We start from the raw sequence: 21,826 nt of genomic DNA, 5'->3' as shown, positions 1-21,826 counted from the left end.
AACGAGTCCACCTTGATGCCGAACGCGGCCGTCCCGATGACGTCATTCGCGAACCGGCTCATCACGTCCTTCATCTCCAGCTGCATCCCACCGTGGCCGTTGGCTCGTGCCTTGGTTTCCTCCTCGCGGAAGTGGGCCATCATTGAATGGGCACACTCGGCGATCAGGCCAAACATGATGCGCATCTTGCTGCCGGTGAACGCCGGGCTGAGGGTGGCCCGCATATCTCGCCACTTCTGGCCACGCAGTGAGACGAGCGAGTGCGCCAGCAACATCTCCTCGTTAGTGTTATCGTCCAGACCGGTGGCCATGTGGTCGACAAAATGGTCGAAATCCTTCACCGTTATTTGCTTGATCATTTCCGGATCCCGCACGAAGTACACCGGCTGGCGGACGTTGAACATGCCGAAGATTCTGCGGCGGCAGAAATGCGATAAGTTTTCCCGAACCAAGACGTCCCGAGGACGCTGATGGACAGGGTGGCGATTATTACCTGGCGTCTGGAAACGCTTCGTACAGCGCCCGGAAGTGCTGGAACAGGGAGGCCTTCTTCATCATCACCGCACCCTGGTTACCGAACGGGAACGAGGGCTTCAGGAATGGTATGGGTTTGTCCGCGAAATAGAAGTAGTTTTTGGTGAAAAACCGGTACGCCATCACCAGGGCGCCTACCACCAGCCCCAGCGTCAGTAGGCTGATCTCCATGATGGCCGCGATCGGGGATGAAACTCTAGACTTGACTTTGCTGCTGCTGCGCAGTTAGTTTGCCGCTGCTCGGCTCGAATCAGACTGAATTTGGCGAGCCTCACGGCGTACCGTGTAACCTTTTATTCCGCCATGCCGCTGTGTGACGAATCTGCGGCCCGCGCGAGTTAACGCAAACTTACCCGTTGGAACCGGCTGGACCCAACCAATACATCCGCAGCCGGAGACAAGCAGATAACGGGCGCCGAGAGCGTCAAAAAAGACGAGCGACTACGTCGAACTTATTCATTTTATTTGATTTCGCAATTTTTGTTTATTTTTTCAGGGGCCACCGAAACGGAGAACAGGAACGGTGCTGATGCTCCTCGACAGCATCCCATCAGCTGGCACCGGAATTCGATGCGCAGAAAGCACCTGATCGAGCTACCCGAACAGATTGTCGTGGGGCCGGTGCCAGTGGCTGTGGAGCCCCTCGGTCAACTGCTCGGCGATCCGTCGGCGATCGGGGGACCGGACCACCCGGAGGATGGGGACGACTTTTGTTCGATCAGCACACTTCCGGTGGACGAACGACCCAGCAGCAGCATGGACAGCGAAGAGCGTCCGGCAATGATTAATGTACCTGCGCTGCGGGTTGCGCTACCTCCATCGCCCATTCCGTCCACATGGGAACCGACGGCACCGCTTGCCTCCTCACCATCACCCCCGCAGCCGCTCGAAACCGATCTGGATGGTGGGTGGGATGAACGGGTGGTGCCGCGACTACCCCGTCAAACTGGCCGTCGAACGCAGTCCCAGCCGCGGCTCGTTTCGATAACGGCCGTCCGGGATGAGGCGACCAATGAGCTCGTTATCCGCACCAACAGCGTACCGGGCGACCGGGCTTCGGCCCCGCCACTGGCGCTAGCGGAGGAGTCACCGGTTCAACAGCAGCAAGCAGCACCACAACAACACCGCTACGGGGCGGTCGAATCGGAGGGTAGCTCGATGGGAAGCTCCCGCAACCCCAGCCCGGTGTCGCTGTTATCGTCGACAACCACCTACAGCTCGATAGCGTCCGGCGGAGATAATGCCGACAACCGTAGGTACGTAGCGTAGGGGCGCGTTGGTGACTGCTGACATATCATCGCAACATTGGCCTTTTTTGGACTTTTCGATGTTGCGGTGAAGGTGAAGAATCATATCGCGCCGGAGGCGGCCATACTCGATTTCAAAGCTTTCCTAAGCCTAGTATTACTAGTTGCTAGCTGTGCCCCATGCGAGCGTTGCTTCACATTTTAAACTGTTTTTTCTTTCAATTTCGCACTCGTTATGCAAGCTCTCATTATTATTCAAGAAATTTTAAATTTGAGAAGATGATTGGGAAAACGATACCATTGATTGCAATGGAAGTTAGTGAAGTGCTGCTGGGAATGTGATGCTTTTGGGGTTTCTCCCAGGCGCATCAAAATCAATTTGACGGTAAATTTGACACATATGATTGATCATAGGAGAACCAATCATTTTCTAGGTTTTATCCGTCTGCTTGGAGCGAAGTAGGCATCATCGTAGTAGGCGATTAGAGCGGACAAACAAACATACAAACAGATACTAACTTTTACCAGGTCTAAACGTATGAAACCTGAGGGTTTTCAAACAAGTTCGTTGCCCTATATGGAAATCGTTCTCTCTGGTAATTCGTGGATGCCACGGTAAAAGAATTATTCGTCTTTCCCGATTAGTCATCCAATTGTAGACTACGACTTGTAGACGAAGGGCGTATTGAGACATATTTAGCTGATCCGCGAGCTGTTGTTGCCCGAACTTTTTTAAAGGCCTCCCGCGGTCATTGTTCTTTTTTTCTTTTGTATTATAGAGACTTTGAGCAGTAATCGCCTAACATTCGTCTCTTTCTAATTCTAATTTTAATTCTAATACCAGTTGCCAACCAGGGCGTTTAAAACACTGCCCGTTCCGAGAGACGTAAACTGCTGGTATGGGGTTTTGAAGTAACAAGAGCCCCGACTCTGAGAGAGTCGGCAACTATGGTTCGTTGACAAGGGCTCAAAAAGGAAAAGACTCTTTAGAAGAACCAGCAGGGAGCCCCCGCTCTGAGGGAGTTGGTGACTATGGGTCGTCGTCTAGGACGGTCATTGTTTGCGAAGTCAAAATTGCTATGTTTAATTTTTTTTTAGCCACAAAAATCACTGCGATCCTCCTCCAAGAGCATGATCACCGTAAGCTTCGACAAGCATTTTGCGATGCGATTCTGTTTACACAGTCCGGTTTCATACTTTTGGGCCCTGGCTTGGGGCCCAGAGCTGGGGCAGAAGTTGCATGCCTAGCAGGCACTTAAAGTTTTACAATCACGACGATCCAGACGAGCCAATGCAGACGGATGCAATCGTTTTGCCATCTTCTGCCATGCTGTTATCCACGCACAGTCGGTTCTCCTGGCTCCACGTCCGCCTTGGTTTTCTGTTAATTGGCCAACAGTGGGTTGTTCTCAAGAAAATTAGTTTTCTCTGTCGAGGAATACACAACTCTCCGCCGCTGGCCGCCGATGTGACATCCTGGCGCTGTGCTCTACCGCAACACAGTCGGCGCACTCCGTGTGTTCGTTGCCATGGCGATGGGCAATCAACAAATGCCGCCGAGGCCACAGTGATGCCCGCTCCTGGCTATCGATATTTTCATTGCACCACAAGCGCCCCAAAGTGGAACCCGGGAGCCAGGCGTGCGATGCCTTGCGAACCCTTGACCCCGCCGCGAGCCCTTGACATTCCGGGCTGCTGGTAGACTGCTAAGTGACGGCTCCGAACGGCCGAGTGTCGCGTGTTGTGGCCCGGTTCTTGCTGTTTTCGGGTCCCCTGTCTGGGCCGTGCGCGTAATGGCGGTTCCTTGGACCGCGTTCAGTGACCGTGCGAAGCGTTGGTTTGCTCCGCTTCTTGCCTGCGAAATGTAACGCCGGACGCCGCGACACACCCGGACGCCAGGAGATTTGTTTAAGCTTAATCGGATTTCTTTTTCGTCACTTTCAGGGCCGAGCCAAACCACGAGGCAGGCGGAACCGGAGTGCCTTCGCGACAGTCGGTGAGCCTCGGAACGCAGCAGATCGGAACGGTGGGTGGTGAAGTGGCCACCATTGCTACCGCGAACGGAGGTAGCCGGGAACGGCACCGGGGCTTGGCGGCACTCGGCGGCGAAGAGCCTTCGCAGTGGCGATCGACGGCGGCCACTGAAGACGACGCGCAGCAACCGGACCAACGCGCCCCGGAAGAGGAGTCGTCCGATCCGGACGGGGCGGTGGTGGAGGAAGGCCGACGAAGCAGCCGCCGGAACGATGGCCGCCCGAAGGCCCGCTGGCCGCACGCCATTTCGCGCTCGCTGGCGACGACCTTCTGCACCGTGGGGCTGTTCAACCTGTCCCGATTCGCCGTCTTCAGCGTCCATTTCGGGGCGAACTTTGTCGTGCAGTTCGTGCTGTTCTCGCTCCTGTTCGGCATCCCGATGATGTGGCTGCAGATGGTGCTGGGGGCGCGGATCCGCGGCGGACCGGTCACCATGTGGCGCATCAGTCCGATCTGCAAGGGCATCGGCATCGCGCTGCTAGTCGCCCAAGCGTTGGTCGCGCTCTACTCGGCCATCTCGCTCGCCTGGCTGTTGGTGTACTTCCGCGATGCATTTACCGTGCGCAACGAGAAGTACCGGTGGCAGGAACCGTTCGAGTTCTACCGCGGTGGCCTCGCGGCGGGCGGCAACCAGTCGTTCCGGTTGTCCGACACGGTGGCCGACTACTTCAATGGCGTGGTGCTGCAACGGTACCACCTGCGGATGCAAACGTCGACCGCAGGCACCGGCCGGGGCTCGGCAACTGCGCCCGGTGTGAGCGGGATCGGTGCGATCCGGTTTCAGCTGGCGTTCAACCTGGCCATCCTGTGGACGCTCGTATTTGTGGCCCTCTGCCGGGGCATCCGGTCGCTGGGGAAGGTAGCCGTCGGGCTGTTCCTGATCGCCACGGCCGGGCTCGTGGCCGTGTGCGCCAAGTTTCTCACCTTCATCAACTACGACAGCGTGCAGAGCGTGTTCCCGGCGACGGACTGGCAGGACTTTTTCCTCAACTCGCGCAGCTGGATGTGCGCGGCGCAGGAAACGTTCCTGACGTGGGGTCTGCTCGGCGTTTCGATCTACTCACTCAACTGCCGCAGCAACCGGAAGGGAGCGTGCAACGGACGGACACGGCGCGAGCTGCGCCGGGATGCGTTCCTGGTCACGTTCATCACGCTCGCCGTGCTGCTGCTGGCCGCCGTGCTGGGTAGTGCGTGCGTGCAGATTCTCAACACCCACGGGTACTACTACTTCCCCGGATCGTACGGTAGGTCGCGTAAACGCTCGGAGGCTCGGAAATCTTGGTGCTAATCTGATTTGCCTTTTTGTTTTAGAAAACCTGGGAACCAACGTCTTTTTGCTGCCCGCCAGCCAACCGTTGCCACCGCAGCACGCCACGATGCCGAACCGATGGCTGATCCGCTACTCGATGGTGGTCGGCGAAAGCTTCAAGCGACCGTACGCCGATCCGAGCCGTGAGAGTGGCTACCAGGTGCTGCGTCTTGCGACGGAGCTGCTACCGGCTGCGCTGGCCACGGCCGCGCCCGGACACATTCCCGCGATCTGGGGGCTGATCGGGTACCTCTCGCTTGCCCTGTTCGGCCTTGGGCAGCTGTGCGTCGCGTGGAAACCGATTGCCGGCGCCATCGGGGACGCACCGTCCTCCATTCTGCTGAGCTGCGTGACGGGGCTGCTGCTCGGGATGCCGCTGGCCACCGAGGGTGGCATCACGATCGTGTACTACCTCGACACCATCCTCGGCGCCGCCTGGTGGGTGCTGTTGCTCTGGATCGGACACATACTGGCCCTGTTCCTTGTCCGTGGTCGACCGTTCACAAGTGAGCCTTAACTCGGTCGGCGGCTGGTGCCGGTGCCCAATAAAACTAATTCTCCCCCCCAAATGTACTTTACCCGCAGGCGACATTCTAGTCAACGATCTGAAGCTTCTGCAATCCTTTTCGGCGTTCGTGGCGTTTGCCTGGAACTTTCTGCTCCCGATCGGGCTCATCTTTCTGTGTATCCTCCAGTACCGGTTGTCGAACAGTGCGGCGCTCTTCAACTGGGGCAACCCTGGGAATGGGTCGGCCAGCTATTGGCCGCTGTGGGCCCGCCAGACCGGTGGGTTCGTGCAGGTCAGCTTCCTGCTGCTCGTCCCGATCGCGATGGTGGTGCAGATCTATCGCTACCTGTGCCGGGGACCACCGGACATACTGGACGTGAGTAGTGGGACGTGAGCTACCGGCTCCGGAAGAATTCTATAGACTCCGCGTTTTCGGTGTTTTTTGCAGCGCGTGGACCTCTTACTGCGACCACCGGTCGAGGGCGACACGGGTAGCACCGCTCGTGGTGCAGTGAACCAAGCGAGACGTCCGGCCTTTTCCCGTCCGGTGCAACAGAGTTCGGCGTCAGGTCGGGCGCGCGACGGCGCGGAACCGAACGAGGGCGTTTCGCTGTCCCTCGATACGCGGGGATCCGCGGGTGAAGATGATGCGCCGCCAAAGTACACACCGCCACCGTCGTACACCACGGCCACCGGGGCACGGATCGCGAAGATGCTACGCAACAGCATCCGGCGCAGCGTACGCCGACTAATGGGTGAATCGAGCGGCGGCGGCGGCGGCCACCGGCAACGAGTGGCGCTGCCCCAGTCGACCGCGCAGTCCGACCATCATGCGGCACTCGGAGCAAATCCGGCCGCCGATGGCGAGCTTCCGCCCGATTACTGTTCCGTTTTGCAGCAGTTCGGGGGCCCCGAGTCCATGGAGATGGCGCGGCCACCGCGAATGTTGTTCAACTCGTCGACCCTGGGCAGTGGTCGCCGCTATCGGTCGCTCGTGGTCGGCACGGATGCTGAATCGCCGGCGGCGGCGCACTCGTTGTCGCCCCACCACCAACTGACGGCTTCCGACGTTCGGCAGATTCTGCGACCGGCCACCATCACCGGGGCAGTCGGCAACACTGTGCCCGCACCACCGTCTGCTGGGTCCGCCTCGGCAGGATTCACGCAAACCCTCTGCAACACGTTGCTGCGCCGCGGACACTCGATGGAGAATCTGGTGCTCGGGGCAGCGCCAATCGGAGATTCCAGCATCATTACGCTCGACTGTGACGCCGAGGACGACCGGGACGATGGGCAGCGGAACGGCGGCGCCAGACAGAACAGGTCCCGCAGCGGCATGGGAAACGATTCTGTGATATAATGGTGTGCCTGGTTCCTCCACTGAGCGAGCGGCAAACGGTTGACGGAACCGGAACCGGAGAGATCCACGTCAAAGGAGAATTTGCACACACGTTTGAGATTACAAGATGGTCAGGGTGTTTTTTCTATCAGTAAACCGGCAGGTAGAAGCGACCGGAGAAGAACCAGAATCGATCATCACAGGCGTTCCTAGCCGAACGATACACGGCCCGCTGGTTTGTAGATGGCATTCCGGGTGGTTAACGGTAACCAGGAACAGTAAGACACTTAGGAACGAACAGAACACGTCTAACGTTGCAATGTAGAAATAGTGGCCCCGTTCATCGAACGCGGCGAGCGGCACATATGCTATAGGTAGGTGTGGACACAATGTCCGTTCGTTATAGTCTTCAATAAATGATTTATTTATGTTTCATGAAACAGATAATTATGCAACCGCTTACGTAAAGTTTACTAGAACTAAAGTCATGCGTGCAGCTTGAATCGATTTGAATCTCGAATCGATCGATCGACCGAGTTTAACGATAACCTAACATTAAATCGCATTAAATGGAAGAACAATGCATTGCGTAACATCGGAAATAGTGTGGGACAAGTGAAACAAAAAAACAAAAATCGTTCGTACATCGCGAGTTGGCCGGGTCATCGGCCGGGTATCTTAGTTGTGCAGCTTGCTCAGGGCAAGTTTGGCGGCAGCTCGCCGCGCGTCTTCCTTGTTTTGACCACAACCGTACACCTTCATGCGCTGGTTGCGCAGGTTATAGGTGAGTTTCACGATCACCACTTCGTCCTCGACACGAGGCGCACTGAAGTGTGGGTCGGCGCCAGGATGTTCGTATAGTTGGCGCACGACCTGGATTGGCGTGTCCATCGTAAAGTTGTTGATTTCGTTTCGCAGGAGCGCGTAACAAACGCGCCAGGTGCACAGGAGATCGCAACCGCTGTCGAGGTAGATCGCCCCGATCAGTGCTTCGAACACATCGCCAAGAACCTTCGGCACATCGACGTACTCGACGAGCGGCGTGTCCGATTCTTCCGTCAGCAGCCGCACCCAGTCGCCGATCTTGTTCTGCTTTGCGTTTTGCACCTCCACGAACCGATCGATGGTATCGGTGAGCAGGGGGGACCGGGACAGAATGTACCGATGCAGCTTGCAGCGCACCAGCACGCAGGCCAGAGTGACGTTGTTCACCAGTGCGGATCGCAGATCGGTCAGCGTACCGGGTGACATCGTCGGGTTGCGCTCAAAGATGTACAGCGTAACAAGAAAATCGAGGACGGCATCGCCCAGGAACTCGAGCTGTTGGTACGAGCCGGTCAGCGTGTTTCCGCTGTACGTGGCGTGCGTGAACGCTTGCAGAAGATACGTGCGATTGCGGAAGCGATAGTCCAGCACCCTTTCGATAGTGTCCGGATCACACAGCATCTGATCGATCGTTTCACGCGCCGCTTCGTAACTGCCCACCGGGAACTTGTGGGTACGCAGCAACTGTGCTATGTCAGCGTCGCGCGGTACGATATTGAAATGCTGCAGGAAACGGAACGACCGTTCGTAGCCTACCGATTTCACACAGACCCCTAGCAGCGCCTCCATCGAGTCGGCCACCATCTTGTCCGGAATGTGCACCTGCTGCAGCACGGCCTCCAGTGTCGAGTGGGCCTGTGTTTCGTTTTTCGTAATCAACGGCAAAAAGGATTCCACCGTGGACACTTGAACCTGTCCCGTTTGAACCTCTTCCTCACTTAGGCTCAGACTGTACAGCCGGGCGGGCGTTTCCTTGGCCTCGATCATCGCCTCTCGAATGGGTTTCGGAACGACGGCCAGTGGCGGAATCCAATCGTTTCTCGGATCAAACCGGTGCACCTTCAGCATGCCCGGTAACCCGTAGTGCATCGCACAGTACAGCAGATTCCGATTACTCACCATACGACCCTTACAAGATGTCAAATAGCCCTCGTGCCAGTTGGTGTGCTTGAACAGCACAAACACCGATACGGAGTATTTGAGGAAAACGTCCCCCAGCAGCTCGAAGCGCTCGAGATTGAACACATCATGCGAGTTTTTCGTGGTCAGTGCCTGCAGGATGTCGGCCTGCTGTAGGCACACGTTGGCCGTATTTTCGAACGTCAGCTTAAGTATGTTGATTTCTCCCGGACTCCCAAACCCATCCTGGATGGCCGCCCGGACGGGAATAGCGGAAGCTTTCTCACCATCGTCGTGTAGCCGACCGTTCGTGTTGTCGTACCTGAGGTTCATAACCTCGATGTTGTCTCGTTCTGTCAGGCAAAGATTAGCTTTCTCGGCGATATCGGTAACACGTGATTGATGTTTGCCCACGAAATCGATGTAATAATCAATGTCGATCGCACCGGTATCGCACCATTGGCGATCGAGATCGAGCGGTTGCTCCTCTTCCTTCCATGGATAGATGAGCTCTTCTATCGAGGGGTTCATGTTCAGGTTCTCCAGCAACTCGTGCAACTTTTCGCCCCGCAGTTCATCCTCTTTCTTCCGCTCGTCATCATCATCGTCTTCTTCGTCGCTGGCGCTTTCATCATCAAAACTATCGCCAAACACCTGGTGTGCGTCGGCTTTCTGCACAACTAGAGCGATTTCCCGATCAACAGACAGCTCTTCGATCCGCTCGCACCGCTCCGCACCGATCTGTACGCTGCGGGCCAGGTCGCAGCGTATCGCTTCGGCCAGCAGCAGATAGTGCACCCGATGGAGCACACACGGTAGCAGCGTCGCCTTTAACCAGTAGTCGGCCGGAAACTCGTAGTTATGGCAGAGCTCTGGTAGCAGTAGCTCCTGAAACTCCCAGTGCTTGGCGCGCTTACTGCTCCCGTCCTGTTCCGCGCCTGGATGCAGGAGATTGAGGTTCGAGGAGATTCCCTTCACCTCGATCAGAAATTGGTCGCTCTGTCGGACCACAACCTGGTTGTGTTGCACTGTGAAATATTCCTCAAACGTGCGGAACTGTGGGTTCGGAAACGGGCTGGCCGGCGTCAACTCTTCGTGGACCTTCAGTACAACGTAGTGCTGCGACGGATCATTCTTGTACCAGGGATGAATTACTCGGTACAGGTAACGCTCCGGCTCGAAAACCATCCGCTGCCGGTCGCGCGTATTGATTTCCCTCGCCGGTCGCAGGGACGGAAACCGGTCCAGCAGCTCCCAATCGATCGTCGTCGAATCGGCCAACGGTACGATCAGGAATCCGTTCTCTTCGCCCTCCACGTCCATTGCCGCAAACGGCTTCCACACGCGCAGAACATTGCGGAACAGCAACAAATGGAAGCGCTTTAGCTTTCGAAGCTGGTCGGAACCGTCGGTCAGTTTGATGCGAAGCGGATCGTGCATCACATCCACAACGACCGTGCCGAGCGTTACGAACAGTTTCATCCGTGCCAACGACGGCAACGGTTTGCGGGTCATGATGCCAAAGCTATTACCGGTATTGTAGAGATCGCTGATGAGCTGCACATTTTCGATCCGCTTACTCGCTTCGAAATGAGCGCGCATGCGCAAGACGTAAACATAACACTCGTCCGACTCAGCCTGCGGCGTACAGTCTACCGTCTCGATCGGAAAGCGCACCTTGTGGCCCCGGACATTCTTAGCCGTTCCGGCCATTCTCGTATCAGATGCTGAGGAAACACAGAGCGTGGTAAAACAAACCAATTTGGAACGGAACACGGGGGAAGGACTATGTACCGGTAATACCTACCCACATTCAACGAACGCCAGTGCTGGAAGTACTGATCGTTGTATTCACTGACCTTATCCTTCATCGACACCGGCAGCAAATGCAAGTTCAGTTCGCCCGCCTCGTACAGCTTCTTGCAGGCATTGAAAGCGGCAGACCGCTTGGCGTTCTTTACGTTTTTCATTGGCTCGCTGCGCACTTTTTCACGAACGGTTGACTGTAGCGGTAGCTGAACGGCGGCGCAAATTTTTTGGCCGGGTAAATCAAACCGCTCCCAGACCACTTGCGAATCGGTGAATAAATCGTGCGGTAAACCCATACTGTACCGATTGAGTAGTTGGATGGCCGAAAGCATATCCAGCTTGGCACCGGCCGGTGTCAAAAACGGTTGAACCAAATCAGCCTCCAACAGCTCTTTCCGCACATCCTGCTCGAGTGGTGGTGGACGATTGATCGTTTTGCCGATCAAGACCTAAACCGGATGGGTTGGAAAAGTAAAAATGGGACTTTCAAAGAATGACTTTCAAATGCTGTAGTATTGTTGGGCCGTGTCTTACACCCTTCAGCGTTTTCTCGATTTCGTGGTACAGTGTCAGCCGTTGCAAAAATTTGTCCTTATTTTCTTGCATTACCATCATCACGTAGTTACTGTCTTTCATGCGCGCCCGACCTTTCGATTGCATGTACGAACTGTACGAGGTTGGCTCGTTAAACATGATCACAATATTGCACATCTGCAGATCGATACCTTCCTCGAGGACGTTGGTAGCACAGAGCACGTTTATCTGATATTTGCAGAACTTATGAAGCACCTGCAGCGGAACATAAGGGGCTAAAGGAAAGCTTTCTTACGCGCCAAATATGCAAAGCTTACCCGTCGGTCCTGTTTCGTCGACAGGATCAACTCAATCGACTCCGTCAATGCTCGGTTGGCGCCAACGATAAACTCTGAGCGAACGACGTCATTTCCTGATAGTTCGAAGTATTTCTTCAATATATGGTACAGCACTTTTGCGGAAAAGCGACGCTGCACAAACAGTATCGATTGTTTTTTCAAATCGGCAGCACTTGTGTACTGCTGCTCTAGATAGAGTATCAACTGACGGAGGTGGTCGGTTGAAAATTGCTTGATTTGGTCCCGTTCCGGTACACCTTTCATCACATTCACCAGAATATGGCGTAACTCTTCACACACTGCAACAAGAGCAAGAAAATTAGTAATATTAATCGAGCGCTTTTCACCAAACAGGGAAATCGTACATGTGATCGCGCAGCGGTATAGGTACCGTTCTTGGGTGCTCTCAGAGCAACGCTTATCTAGCTCTAGCTGCACGATCACTCCCAGGATGGCGATCGAGCCACCGAAAATACCGAGATCCTCCATCTGCAGCAGAAATTCGGTTAGCAACCGTTTGATCGTCTTCACCGGTTTTGCTGCTGTTCGCTTCAGCGTGTGGTTCGATTGAGCATTGTATTTTGGCAGATGCACTCCCTCAATCCGTTCGATGAATTTCATGACCATACTTGCGCACGTTTTTACGACAGGCACGTCTTTCGCATAGCTTTTTGCGTAGCAGCACAGGGTTTCTTTTGCGTTGGTCGAGAAGCTGCACATGGCCGTGTACTGATCGTAGCTACCGACCGTGGCAATCGTGGAGCAGAAGGTGTTCTCTAGACGCTCGAGTTCGTCGGCTACGGCGGTGCTGCTCTTCAGCTCCCGGAAGAGCAGCGTGCCGGAAAGCCCAATAATGCGTGGCTGAGAATTCTTCGGTATCGAAACCACTTCCTTCATGATCGCGTGCATCGGATGCTGTCCGGTAGCTCTGTGGCATTCGTCAAACACGATCAAATTGATGTTCGCAGGGCTGAGGTAGCCGTGGCGCAGAACATCCAGCAAGATTTGGGCTGTGCACACAAAAACCTGCAAAAAAAAAGCAACACGGAAGAGGTACAACCTTTGCCCAAACGCAATCGGCTGCTCATGCTCCTACCTGTACTTCGGCGAACTCGTGCAACCACCGGTCACTCTTCCAAGCATCTACATTCACCTCGCTGGTGTACAATCGCACCTGGAACGGGAGTAAACGGCTGAAGAACTGGACCTGCTGCTTTGCCAGCGTCACCGTGTTGGCCAGAAAGAACGTCCGTTTGCCACCACTCGCGATGGAGTTTTTCAGCTGGTAACAGAGATCTCGCATCACCATCAGCGCAATATACGTTTTGCCTGCTCCGGTCGGTAAATAGACGATTGTGTTTTTCTCCAAACACACATCCTTCATTTGCTCCTGGTAATCGCGCGGCACGAAATCCTCCAGCGTGCCGCTGGTTTCTTGCTGCGCGTTCGCGGCCATCCTCAAACTATCTGAACTAGTTCTCTAAATCGCGATTGCGTCAGACGTTTCTGGTAAATGAGTCACCGGCCAGAGACGAGTTTAAGTTGGTGCCTGTTTAGCGATTTCGCTGCCTACGTGATGTCGATGCAATTTCGTCCAGCACTTCTGTGAACAAACGAAGAATGGCGAAATGAGTAAATGCAACACAGTTGAATGGGCAAATGTTTACATTTTGAAACAAATTAACGTGGGCAGAAACATGAAACCACAAACACAATCATGTACCGGCACTTTGACGACTGAAAAGCTATTCGTGTATTCGTGAAAAGCGCTGAAATATGTTGAGATGCTGTTGATCTCCTTTTGTTTACCGGTTATTTTCCCGTTTCGGGATTCACAGCGAATATTGTTTCAATTTGACCAACAGAAAAATATCTTTTAACATTAAATCTCTCTTTTTTCAACAAATGTCAAATACTCCCCTCATCGTCTCCGCCCTTTTATCCTCTTTTTTCTTTCTTTATCTTGTTGATTGCTCTTTTGAAATTTTTCGAACTTCGAATTCGAACAACGATTGAACCGATTTGGAACCGATTAGTGTGGAAAATCGTGCAAACGTTATTTCTTATTAGTCTATTTGTTAGCATAAGGATTACCAATTTGTTATGATTCTCATAGCTTAATTTTAGTTTTAGTTCTTTTACTTGAGTTCGATTTGTGTTGTTTGTGTGAGATGTGCTTAAGGGAATGGGATGATTTTTTTTCGAAGACACTCCTTCGACAACTCTCCATCCGCGGTATGGAGATTCCGGGGTTGCATACCCGGTACTCGTCACTGCAGAGAGCTCTTCTTATAAGATTATATTATTATATTATTAGTATATACTAATTATAATCATCCAAACAAAAAAGAACGCAGCAGTTTGGCATTAATCTGTAATGCCAAAAACATTACGCTACGCCTCATGTGGCTCCCCAGTAAAGTGAGCTGTATTTGTCAAAATTTGATAGGTGAGAACTGAAGTGAGCTGTATCTGTCCGGCCACATGAACCGCAAATAAACGATCTGGCATTTCAGCCAAACTGTTTGCGCTCAGTTCTTCTTTGCTGGTACAGCAACAAAATCTAAAGCAACGGAAAAAATATTCAGCAATCAATTTATTTCTCTTCGATTTCTGTTTTCTCCGACCAAAACACGAATGTAAACACGTTTGACATTTCGTTTTTATGTTTTTACACGAAGCGCAAACAATCTGACGTTCTTACGCTCCGAATGACGGTTCGTGTGGCCGCCAGGAAAGCAGGTGAACGCAAAGGGGAAATGGTTCTTCTCGGTTTGTCCATCGGTTATGTTGGCCGCGTCTTCTGCCGCCGGTGATTCGCGCGGCGCAACCCTTCGCGCAAACGAGCTCTTCGCTGGGTTTGTGTTTGTGTCTGTGCGTTCGCTTTGGTTCTGCTGCACAGAACGAAGAAACAAAAATGGTGGAACACAAAGTGTCTCGCGGATTTGTGAACGTCGCGTGAAACGTTCTCTGTGTCTTGCGCTAGTTCCCGGCTTCGAAAGTGTAGTGTTCGTTGTGCGAAAGGAACTGATTCAGCCTTTTGGCATTCTGCAAGGCATTCGGAAGTCATTCAACCTCGCGTGTGAGCGAGATGGCGAGCGATTGTGAAACATGTTTTTTATGCTGCCTCCGTCATTGAGCTGCGTTTCTTCAGAAAAAATGCATTTGGCTGTGAACGAAAGTGGTTTTTTTGAGATGGTATTTTGTCCCGTTAGTTGACTGAGAGTTTGGTGCGTGAAATCAGTGCGCCAAAGTGACCGACATATTTGCAAACCGCGCGACAAATTTGCTGCACCCCACCGCCGTCGTCTCGGCCCCTGAGTCGGCCGCAAAATAGCTAACTGTAACTGTTAGGGCCGGTTTTGTCGTGGAACGCGCCAGACATTCTCTCTTTCTTACCCCGTTCGGTTGTGTTTATGTTTGCGAGTGTGTGAGTGCGCGTGTACTAACAACAGCATCTCCCCCCAGAAGCACCAACTCCGTCTTCGTCCGGTGCTTCTTCAGAATGTTTGCGGCCGCCATCGCGTGGTTTCTGGATGCTCCTGTGCCGAAAATTACGATTCGCGCCGGTTCGATTTGAGATTCGATTTGGTTTGGGGCTTTCTTGTCGGAGAGAAGAAGCGAGTGGACGTGGTCAGTGGCTGTTGGAGGACTGAAGAAGCCCGAGTCATCCGCCCGATGACGTCTCGATGGGCACGATGATGGAAACGGAATCGGTGAAGTCGGAACCAGGAAGCAAAAGCAGGCGGTCGCGCGGTGCCCAACAGCATCAGCAGCAGCAGCAGCAGCAGGGCAACAATCATAGCGCGGGGACGCTGGGATCGCACCGGACGCGCCACTCGCATCGGAGCAACAATCACTCGCGCAGCAAGCGCCCGGACATGGCCCCGTTCCAGACGAGCGTGAACCTCGGCGAGGACGGGCGGGACGGGCAGGAGATCATCGAGGTGTCGATCCTGCCGCAGGACGAAACATGGGGCGACAACACGACCGCCATCACGGGCAACACTTCCGAGCAGAGCATCTCGATGGAGGACGTCAGCTACTTCCAGATGACGGATGACCGCGGGGTTGGCTTTGCCTGCCAGCGGTACCTGGAGCGGGGGGCGGCCGTTCTCCTCTGTTCCGTGGCCTTCGTGGGCCCGCTCGTGATGGTGATCCTTCCGAAGGCCGGCATCTTCCCGTCCGCCTTCGAAAGCCTCGATCTCACCCAGAACGAGCGGCTCCAGCTGCTGGCGTGCAACGCAGAGTGCAAGGGGATGCTGGTCTCGCTGGCCGCACGGTTGCTCCTGCTGGCCATCGGACTGTGGGCCCTGTTCCTTCGCCGTCCGCTGGCGATCATGCCGCGGATCTTTCTGTTCCGCTCGTGCTCCCTGCTGCTCGTGCTGATCGCGTCCTTCGCCTACTGGTTGTTCTACATCGTCCAGGTGACGGAGGGGGCCCGGGCCATCGTGTCCGGGTCGTCGGTTGTCGACTACCGCACACTGGTGGCGTACGCAACGAGCTACTGCGACACGTTGCTCTTCATCCACTACGTGGCGGTTGTGCTGCTGGAAATACGGCACCTGCAGCCGCTGTACCACGTGAAGGTGATCCGCAGCCCGGATGGCGAGTCCCACAGCTACAGCATCGGGCAGCTAAGTATCCAACGAACGGCCGTCTGGGTGCTGCAGCGGTACTACACCGAGTTTAGCATCTACAATCCGTACCTGGAGCGGTTACCGGTGTCCAAGGCGCAGCGTAAGGCGGCCGCCGTCTCGTCCTTCAAGTACTACGACGTGGACGGAGCGACACCGGCCCAACAGCAGACACAGTCCCGAGCCGTGCTGGCGGCTCACGCCCGCCGCAGGGACTCGTCGCACAACGAGCGCTTCTACGAGGAACACGAGTATGAGCGGCGGGTGAAGAAGCGGCGGGCACGCCTCGTGACCGCCGCCGAGGAAGCGTTTACGCACATCAAGCGTATGCAGCAGCAGGAGGCGGGAACCAGTGGCGGTAGCGGATCGCAGCAGGGCACCAATGGCCCACCGGCCATTCCGCTCGATCCGCAGGAAGCGGCCCAAGCGATCTTCCCGTCCATGGCGCGCGCCCTCCAGAAGTATCTGCGAGTGACGCGACAGCAGCCCCGCCATACGGTCGAGTCGATCCTGAAGCACCTGGCGCACTGCCTCAAGCACGACATGTCACCGCGGGCCTTCCTCGAACCGTACCTGGTGGAGGCACCGGTGCTGCAGAACGACAAGGAGCGCCGCCAGAACCACAACTGGGCGCTGATCTGCGACGAGCTGCTGTCGCGGCCGATCTCCGACGGTTGCACCTTCCAGCTGATCCAGAACGACGTGTCGCTCACGGTATCGATCAACCGAATTCCGCACTTTACCGTGAGCGAGGAGGTGGTCGATCCGAAGTCGAACAAGTTCGTGCTGAAGCTCAACTCGGAGACGAGCGTGTGACCGCGGCCACTGGGGACGGAAACGACGACCAGCGGCGGCGGCAGTAACGAGCGGCGCCGAAGGGGTGAAATTTTGCACCAACTGAACCACCTTCTCGTGACTGGCCGACGTCGGAATCGCAAAATTCAGGATCGGTTAGTGTAGAGGAAGGAGAGGAACTAGGTTAAGGAAGGAGTTTTACGATAGTCTGGAAGTTGCGGGAGCAGATTAGACGGGGGTAGCTAGAGGACCGAAGTAACCGTAGTATGTGTGTGGCGCAGTCGGTGGGGCTTGCGGGGGGCACCCAACGGAAACCACCAAGCAGATCGGGGTTGTTTGGTTTAGCACGAAACCGCCCGTGCCGGGAGACGGTTCTTTAATTGATGGCAAATCGATGGCCATCATCATCAAACTAAACACCGATTACACACCACCCGGCCGGGTTTTCATTCGCCAAAGACGGAAATAGACCCACAATGCGGGACATCGAAGCGGCGGGGGTCGGTTCCCTCAGCTTCCGCTGTAAACAACTCACACATATCGTGGAACTTTAGGTTTAATCGTACGCGTTTTGTCGTTTTTTTTCGGGATAGGCAAACGCGACCGGGTCGAAGCGGCATACTCGGACGGACACATACAAATACGGACTAATGATCAATGCCCGCGATCCCATGATCTGCGTCGAATGCCACCCAGGAAGTTGGGTTAATTATAACCATGGCGACAGCGGCGGCGACGGCGCAGACGGTAGTGCCGGTGCCGTCGTTAATGAAGACGATGCTGGGCTGTCCAGCATTTATGTGTTTGGCAAGATTCAATCTACAAACGCATCTCCAAACCGAAGATTCCAAACCCGAAAGGTTCGATCGAAACGGTGCTAGTTTGTTGGAAAACTTTTGATTCCTGTGTTGGCACAATCGTCTCAGGAGATTGGTTCGCAACGGGACACTCATCGTAGTATGCCATCCTTTAATCGCCTCGGCCTTTTGGTTCAGAGCGTAGATACAGAGATACCGAACCAATCCTAGTAACCTTAGCAAGGTGACAGTTTCTTAAGAAAAACACTTCCCGCACTGCCACAGGTATTAGAAGCCGATAGAATTGTCTGCCATTTTTCCTACGGCTTGATTGAAACTTTTCTCATCGGGAGAGAGATCGGAAACTAGGTCCCGCCTGGATGGTAGCATATGATTTTCCCACCGTGCTCCCTGACGGGAAAACCATTAAATTCTCCATCGCGCCACTAGCGCTGCTTCCCGGAATCGACGTAGAGTTGATCGATGAAATGATGGCCGAAGCGAATCGGATTTGTTTGCCACTCTGTCACGAAACAGAGCCGTTGTCGGTGGTGGCGGAGTTGCGCTGTAGGGAACGAATTCGCTGGGGCGGGTTGAATCGAATTTGGCTCCGGTACCGTCTTTCGCGCTCGTCTTTCATCAAATCACGGTGCGAAGGAATTGTGCTAGGCAGTGAGTTCTTGTTCCGCGCGTGTTAGGTACATTATCGTCCATAAATCCGGACGCTACCTTACATTAGAGGACACAAAGCTACGTTCATTGGCGATGCAAATCTTGTCCCAATGTCCGATGCCAAGAAGTGGCTTAGCACAATCGTTTGGCGACAGTTTGGTTGCCACGTTTCGCGGGAGCCAGGTTTTGCCAGAGCAAGGGGTTTCGTGCCGAAAATTGCGCTTGCGGTCTCTCGTGATATCCTATTTGGGATGGGACGCCACCACTATCATCATAATCATCAGCACCGGTGGAAGATCAAAGCGAAAAGCTCCGCACGGAAACCACTGACCAGCTTTGGTTTGTGCCTTTTCTCTCTCTCTCTCTCTCCATGTTCTCATCCAACCCCCATTACGTGGACACATTATTGTGGGCATAAATTGTCCGTTGCCACTCGAGGTCGATCCCGGACGAATTTGCCTATTTGCCTCGGTTCCGTTTCGACTCCGTGCCGCGTCGACGCTACCGACCAGCGGACCGCCGCCATTAATGGATTTGCATATCATTTACTAATCAAATCATAATCCCGGAGAACTAATCAGAGTGCCTACCACACGCGCGGCGAGACACTACTACCGCTTCTGTATGGCGACAGTGGCGGCGGTGGCGGCGGTGGCAATTTGTGGCCGCATCTGGGAACCGAGCACTTCTCGTTCTGTCCCGATCCCTCTTCCCGCCTTGTCTTCCACGCCACGGGTCGTGCAACATGGGAATCCCTGTGTGCGGGGGGCATAACAACGACGAGGACGAGGAAAAAAGTGAAAATGGTAATTTGATTTTCTCATCCGACCCCGGACCCCGGACCCCGACACGGTTTCTACCCGCGAAGATCGCAACCTTTACGCGGTCCGTGTCCCGGGCACGATCGGTGTGTCGATCGATTTGGAAAGCGCCGCAAATGTGATCATCTTTGGGTCAGCGAGCGTCTGGCCCCGTAGGGGTAGGGGTTGTAATTTAGCTCCGATTGCCCTTTTGCCTTTGAACCCGCGGACGGGGATCGGGTGAGATCGGGCGGAAAGCGTCATCGGGAGACTGCGGTTTTCGTGGTTTCCCGAAGAGAGACCGACGTTGCGGTGCACTTTTTACGTCGCTGAATGAGACACTTTTAGGGATTCAGCAGCTCATCCCTGGAATGGTACCACGATCTGCGAACTCTGGGAAAACAGGAAGTTCCAATTTGTTGCTCCCAGTCACGCTCCTGCGCCTGCCGGAATCGCGCAAGAATTTCTTCGCCGGCGGTCACCCCGGGAACGTTTGATCCCCGGTTCCAATCACCCGACCCGATTGCGCCCGTCGTGTGGTATCGATAGAAAAGGACCGCGGACCAGAAACCTTTTTTGGGTTCTTCCGACGACGACCATTCTTGCTATCGCTCCCGCTGGAAACACGATAGGTTTGTGGATGAATTTTGGCTGCCGTTGCTCGTTACCTGACCTCGGGACGCATCTAAGGGGTCTGGATCGGAACAGGTCTTCGTCGGTGTACATTCGCCCATAAATCTCGACCGCCGCCGCGTGTTGCCTCTTTTCTCAACCAATCATTGGCCTTTTGTGTTACCAGACCCTCGCACGGACCCGCGCCCGACTTTATGGACCACTTTTACGACCAATTCCGGCGATAACGAACCAAACTCCGGTGGCGGTGGGTCGCATCGGATGCTGTCCGGGAAATCGATGGGTCATCCCAAGCACACACCACACCCAGGGAGGGTCAGCGATTTCCTTCGAGGTGACGCGGTCCGAACCAGGTTTTTTTGGTTACTTCCCCGAAATTGCGTGATTTCAATTTGCAATTAAAAAAAGCAGAACCACGGCAGACAACGTTGGTAGATAATTGGTAACATCACGGAATGTGTGTTGTAATGCGGAAAAGAAACGGCCAACACTCGCCCGGCCGGAATCGCCAGGCGCGCCAGGTGTTTGAGTGTAGGGGTGCGATGGCCAGGCGGCCCAGGGAAGACGCCGGCCATATATCTCGATCCAATCTCAATCGAAGGTCAATTAGACCTTTTTGTTCCCCGGTTCCGACCAACCAACCGATCGTTCGTACGGGCTGTGCGTAGCGACCCTTTTCCCATCGGTGGTTCCGGTTCGACGATCGCGACGCTCTGTGTGTGCTTTCCACCGCGCCTGGGACACCATTTTTCCACCGACCCGGCGCGCGGGGGTTGTCGGTGAATCATGGGCCTTTTCCCGAGCCTTCATGTTTCGGTTTGATTGTTTCGTGTTAGACCACGGAAGCGGGGCGGCGGCACCCCACCCTGTCGACGTCACGCGGTTTGCGCCCGCCTTTCACACTCGCTCCGGCACCGGGCATCATCGGTATCTCCTGTGAAGCGACCCTCACTGCGATCGAGAGGCGGCCACATCTTCGGGGTTGACCCTAATTTTCGGATGTGAGAAAAGTGCCCAAAAACGCGCGGCGGCGAAATGGCCGCGCCGGTGGCCGGTGACTCTCTGCGGCCCGGGGGCTTTGGTTTGGGTTTGGTGGTCATTAGTTTTTGTTGGACACCCCAAGCTCCAAAGAGAAGCGCGGGGACCCGCGCCTCGTTCTGTCAATTTTGTCTTCCCGAAGACGAAGACAACGCCGAGCGGGCCCGGGAAGTGTTGCGTTACGCGAAGGAGAAGGTAATCACATAAGTGGACACTTCCGTCACGATCCGCGCGACGACGACGACGACGACGGATTGATGCCTTTTTAACCGGACTGGAGCGCAGGGAGAGGGTCCAGCAAGATGACGACGCACCGCCGCACCCCAGGGACTGGATCGCGGGATGTGTTATTAAAGGGGGTTGTGGCGCGGCAGGGTCTCTGCTGAAGAACAGTTTTTTCACCAACGTTTTTTTTCGGGAGAACGTTTAGCATTTTTTGTGTAAATTGCTCAATAGTGTTTGTTTTTTTACGTGTGCTGTGCGGTGTCGGATTGGAGAGGCCATCCCAGCATGGCCACCACGCGCCCACAGATCTTCAACCTTGCGGATAAAAGTGATGAGAGCAAATTGAGCGGGAACGGGCCGGTATGGGTGTCTTTTTTTTTTATTCCGTTTCGTTCTTCCAGTGTGAAGATTCACGATCGGTCCGGAAAGGAGGACAACGAAATTTCATTAGGCTTCAAGATTGGATTAGATCATTCGGCTTTCGGCACCATGGCGAGCAAGGGATCGAGTTTCGGATGCGATCATTCTGGACAGTTAAATCGATGTGACATGGCGTAGTTTTTCCAAAAATGCAAACAAGCGAAATGATGTAAAAAAATAATCGAATCGCGACCTACATATCGGCCGTTATCG

General features: G+C 54.6%; 4 protein-coding genes across 4 annotated transcripts in view; 2 read left to right on the top strand and 2 right to left on the bottom strand.

Annotated features, from left to right (window-relative positions):
- The window catches only part of LOC131215104 (uncharacterized), a 5,172-nt gene extending 4,398 nt beyond the window's left edge, over positions 1–774 (bottom strand). The window contains exons 1-2 of the mRNA XM_058209483.1: positions 494–774; positions 12–414 (exon numbers count right to left, since the gene is read on the bottom strand). Coding sequence (XP_058065466.1) covers positions 12–414; positions 494–705 — 615 coding nt within the window. The 5' untranslated portion in view covers positions 706–774. The remainder of the gene's footprint in view (positions 1–11; positions 415–493) is intronic.
- A 330-nt stretch (positions 775–1,104) lies between these two features.
- On the top strand, positions 1,105–6,992 carry LOC131215103 (sodium-dependent transporter bedraggled). The gene is made up of 6 exons (XM_058209482.1): positions 1,105–1,790; positions 3,726–5,059; positions 5,127–5,630; positions 5,710–6,008; positions 6,081–6,201; positions 6,277–6,992. The coding sequence occupies exons 1-6, from the start codon at positions 1,105–1,107 to the stop codon at positions 6,990–6,992; spliced, it is 3,660 nt and encodes a 1,219-aa protein (XP_058065465.1).
- A 630-nt stretch (positions 6,993–7,622) lies between these two features.
- LOC131215102 (endoribonuclease Dcr-2) lies at positions 7,623–13,052 on the bottom strand. The gene is made up of 6 exons (XM_058209481.1): positions 12,693–13,052; positions 11,962–12,622; positions 11,576–11,895; positions 11,259–11,513; positions 10,723–11,173; positions 7,623–10,642 (listed from the first exon to the last, which is right to left on the bottom strand). Exons 1-6 carry the CDS (start codon positions 13,050–13,052, stop codon positions 7,650–7,652), a joined length of 5,040 nt encoding a protein of 1,679 aa, XP_058065464.1. The 3' UTR covers positions 7,623–7,649.
- Positions 13,053–15,285: 2,233 nt separating this feature from the next.
- On the top strand, positions 15,286–17,049 carry LOC131216837 (vang-like protein 2). The gene has a single exon (XM_058211423.1). It carries the CDS (start codon positions 15,286–15,288, stop codon positions 17,047–17,049), a length of 1,764 nt encoding a protein of 587 aa, XP_058067406.1.
- Positions 17,050–21,826: the final 4,777 nt, after the last annotated feature.

The sequence above is a fragment of the Anopheles bellator genome, chromosome 1 (genome assembly GCF_943735745.2).
Source record: "Anopheles bellator chromosome 1, idAnoBellAS_SP24_06.2, whole genome shotgun sequence".
NCBI classification, from domain to species: Eukaryota; Metazoa; Arthropoda; class Insecta; order Diptera; family Culicidae; genus Anopheles; species Anopheles bellator.
The sequence above is the reverse complement of the archived record's forward strand: the minus strand, read 5'-3'. Positions and strand labels throughout refer to the sequence as shown.

Bases quoted from the DNA above. Each gene is read 5' to 3' on its own strand.
- LOC131215103 (XM_058209482.1), top strand. From the start codon at position 1,105: ATGCGCAGAAAGCACCTGATCGAGCTACCCGAACAGATTGTCGTGGGG. The intron at 1,791-3,725 runs GTACGTAGCGTA...CGTCACTTTCAG, and splicing joins GATAATGCCGACAACCGTAG to GGCCGAGCCAAACCACGAGG. The intron at 6,202-6,276 runs GTCGGGCGCGCG...CCGCGGGTGAAG, and splicing joins GCAACAGAGTTCGGCGTCAG to ATGATGCGCCGCCAAAGTAC.
- LOC131215102 (XM_058209481.1), bottom strand. From the start codon at position 13,052: ATGGCCGCGAACGCGCAGCAAGAAACCAGCGGCACGCTGGAGGATTTC. The intron at 11,514-11,575 runs GTAAGCTTTGCA...GTTCCGCTGCAG, and splicing joins CGACGAAACAGGACCGACGG to GTGCTTCATAAGTTCTGCAA. The intron at 11,174-11,258 runs GTAAGACACGGC...CATCCGGTTTAG, and splicing joins TCGAGAAAACGCTGAAGGGT to GTCTTGATCGGCAAAACGAT.
- LOC131216837 (XM_058211423.1), top strand. From the start codon at position 15,286: ATGGGCACGATGATGGAAACGGAATCGGTGAAGTCGGAACCAGGAAGC.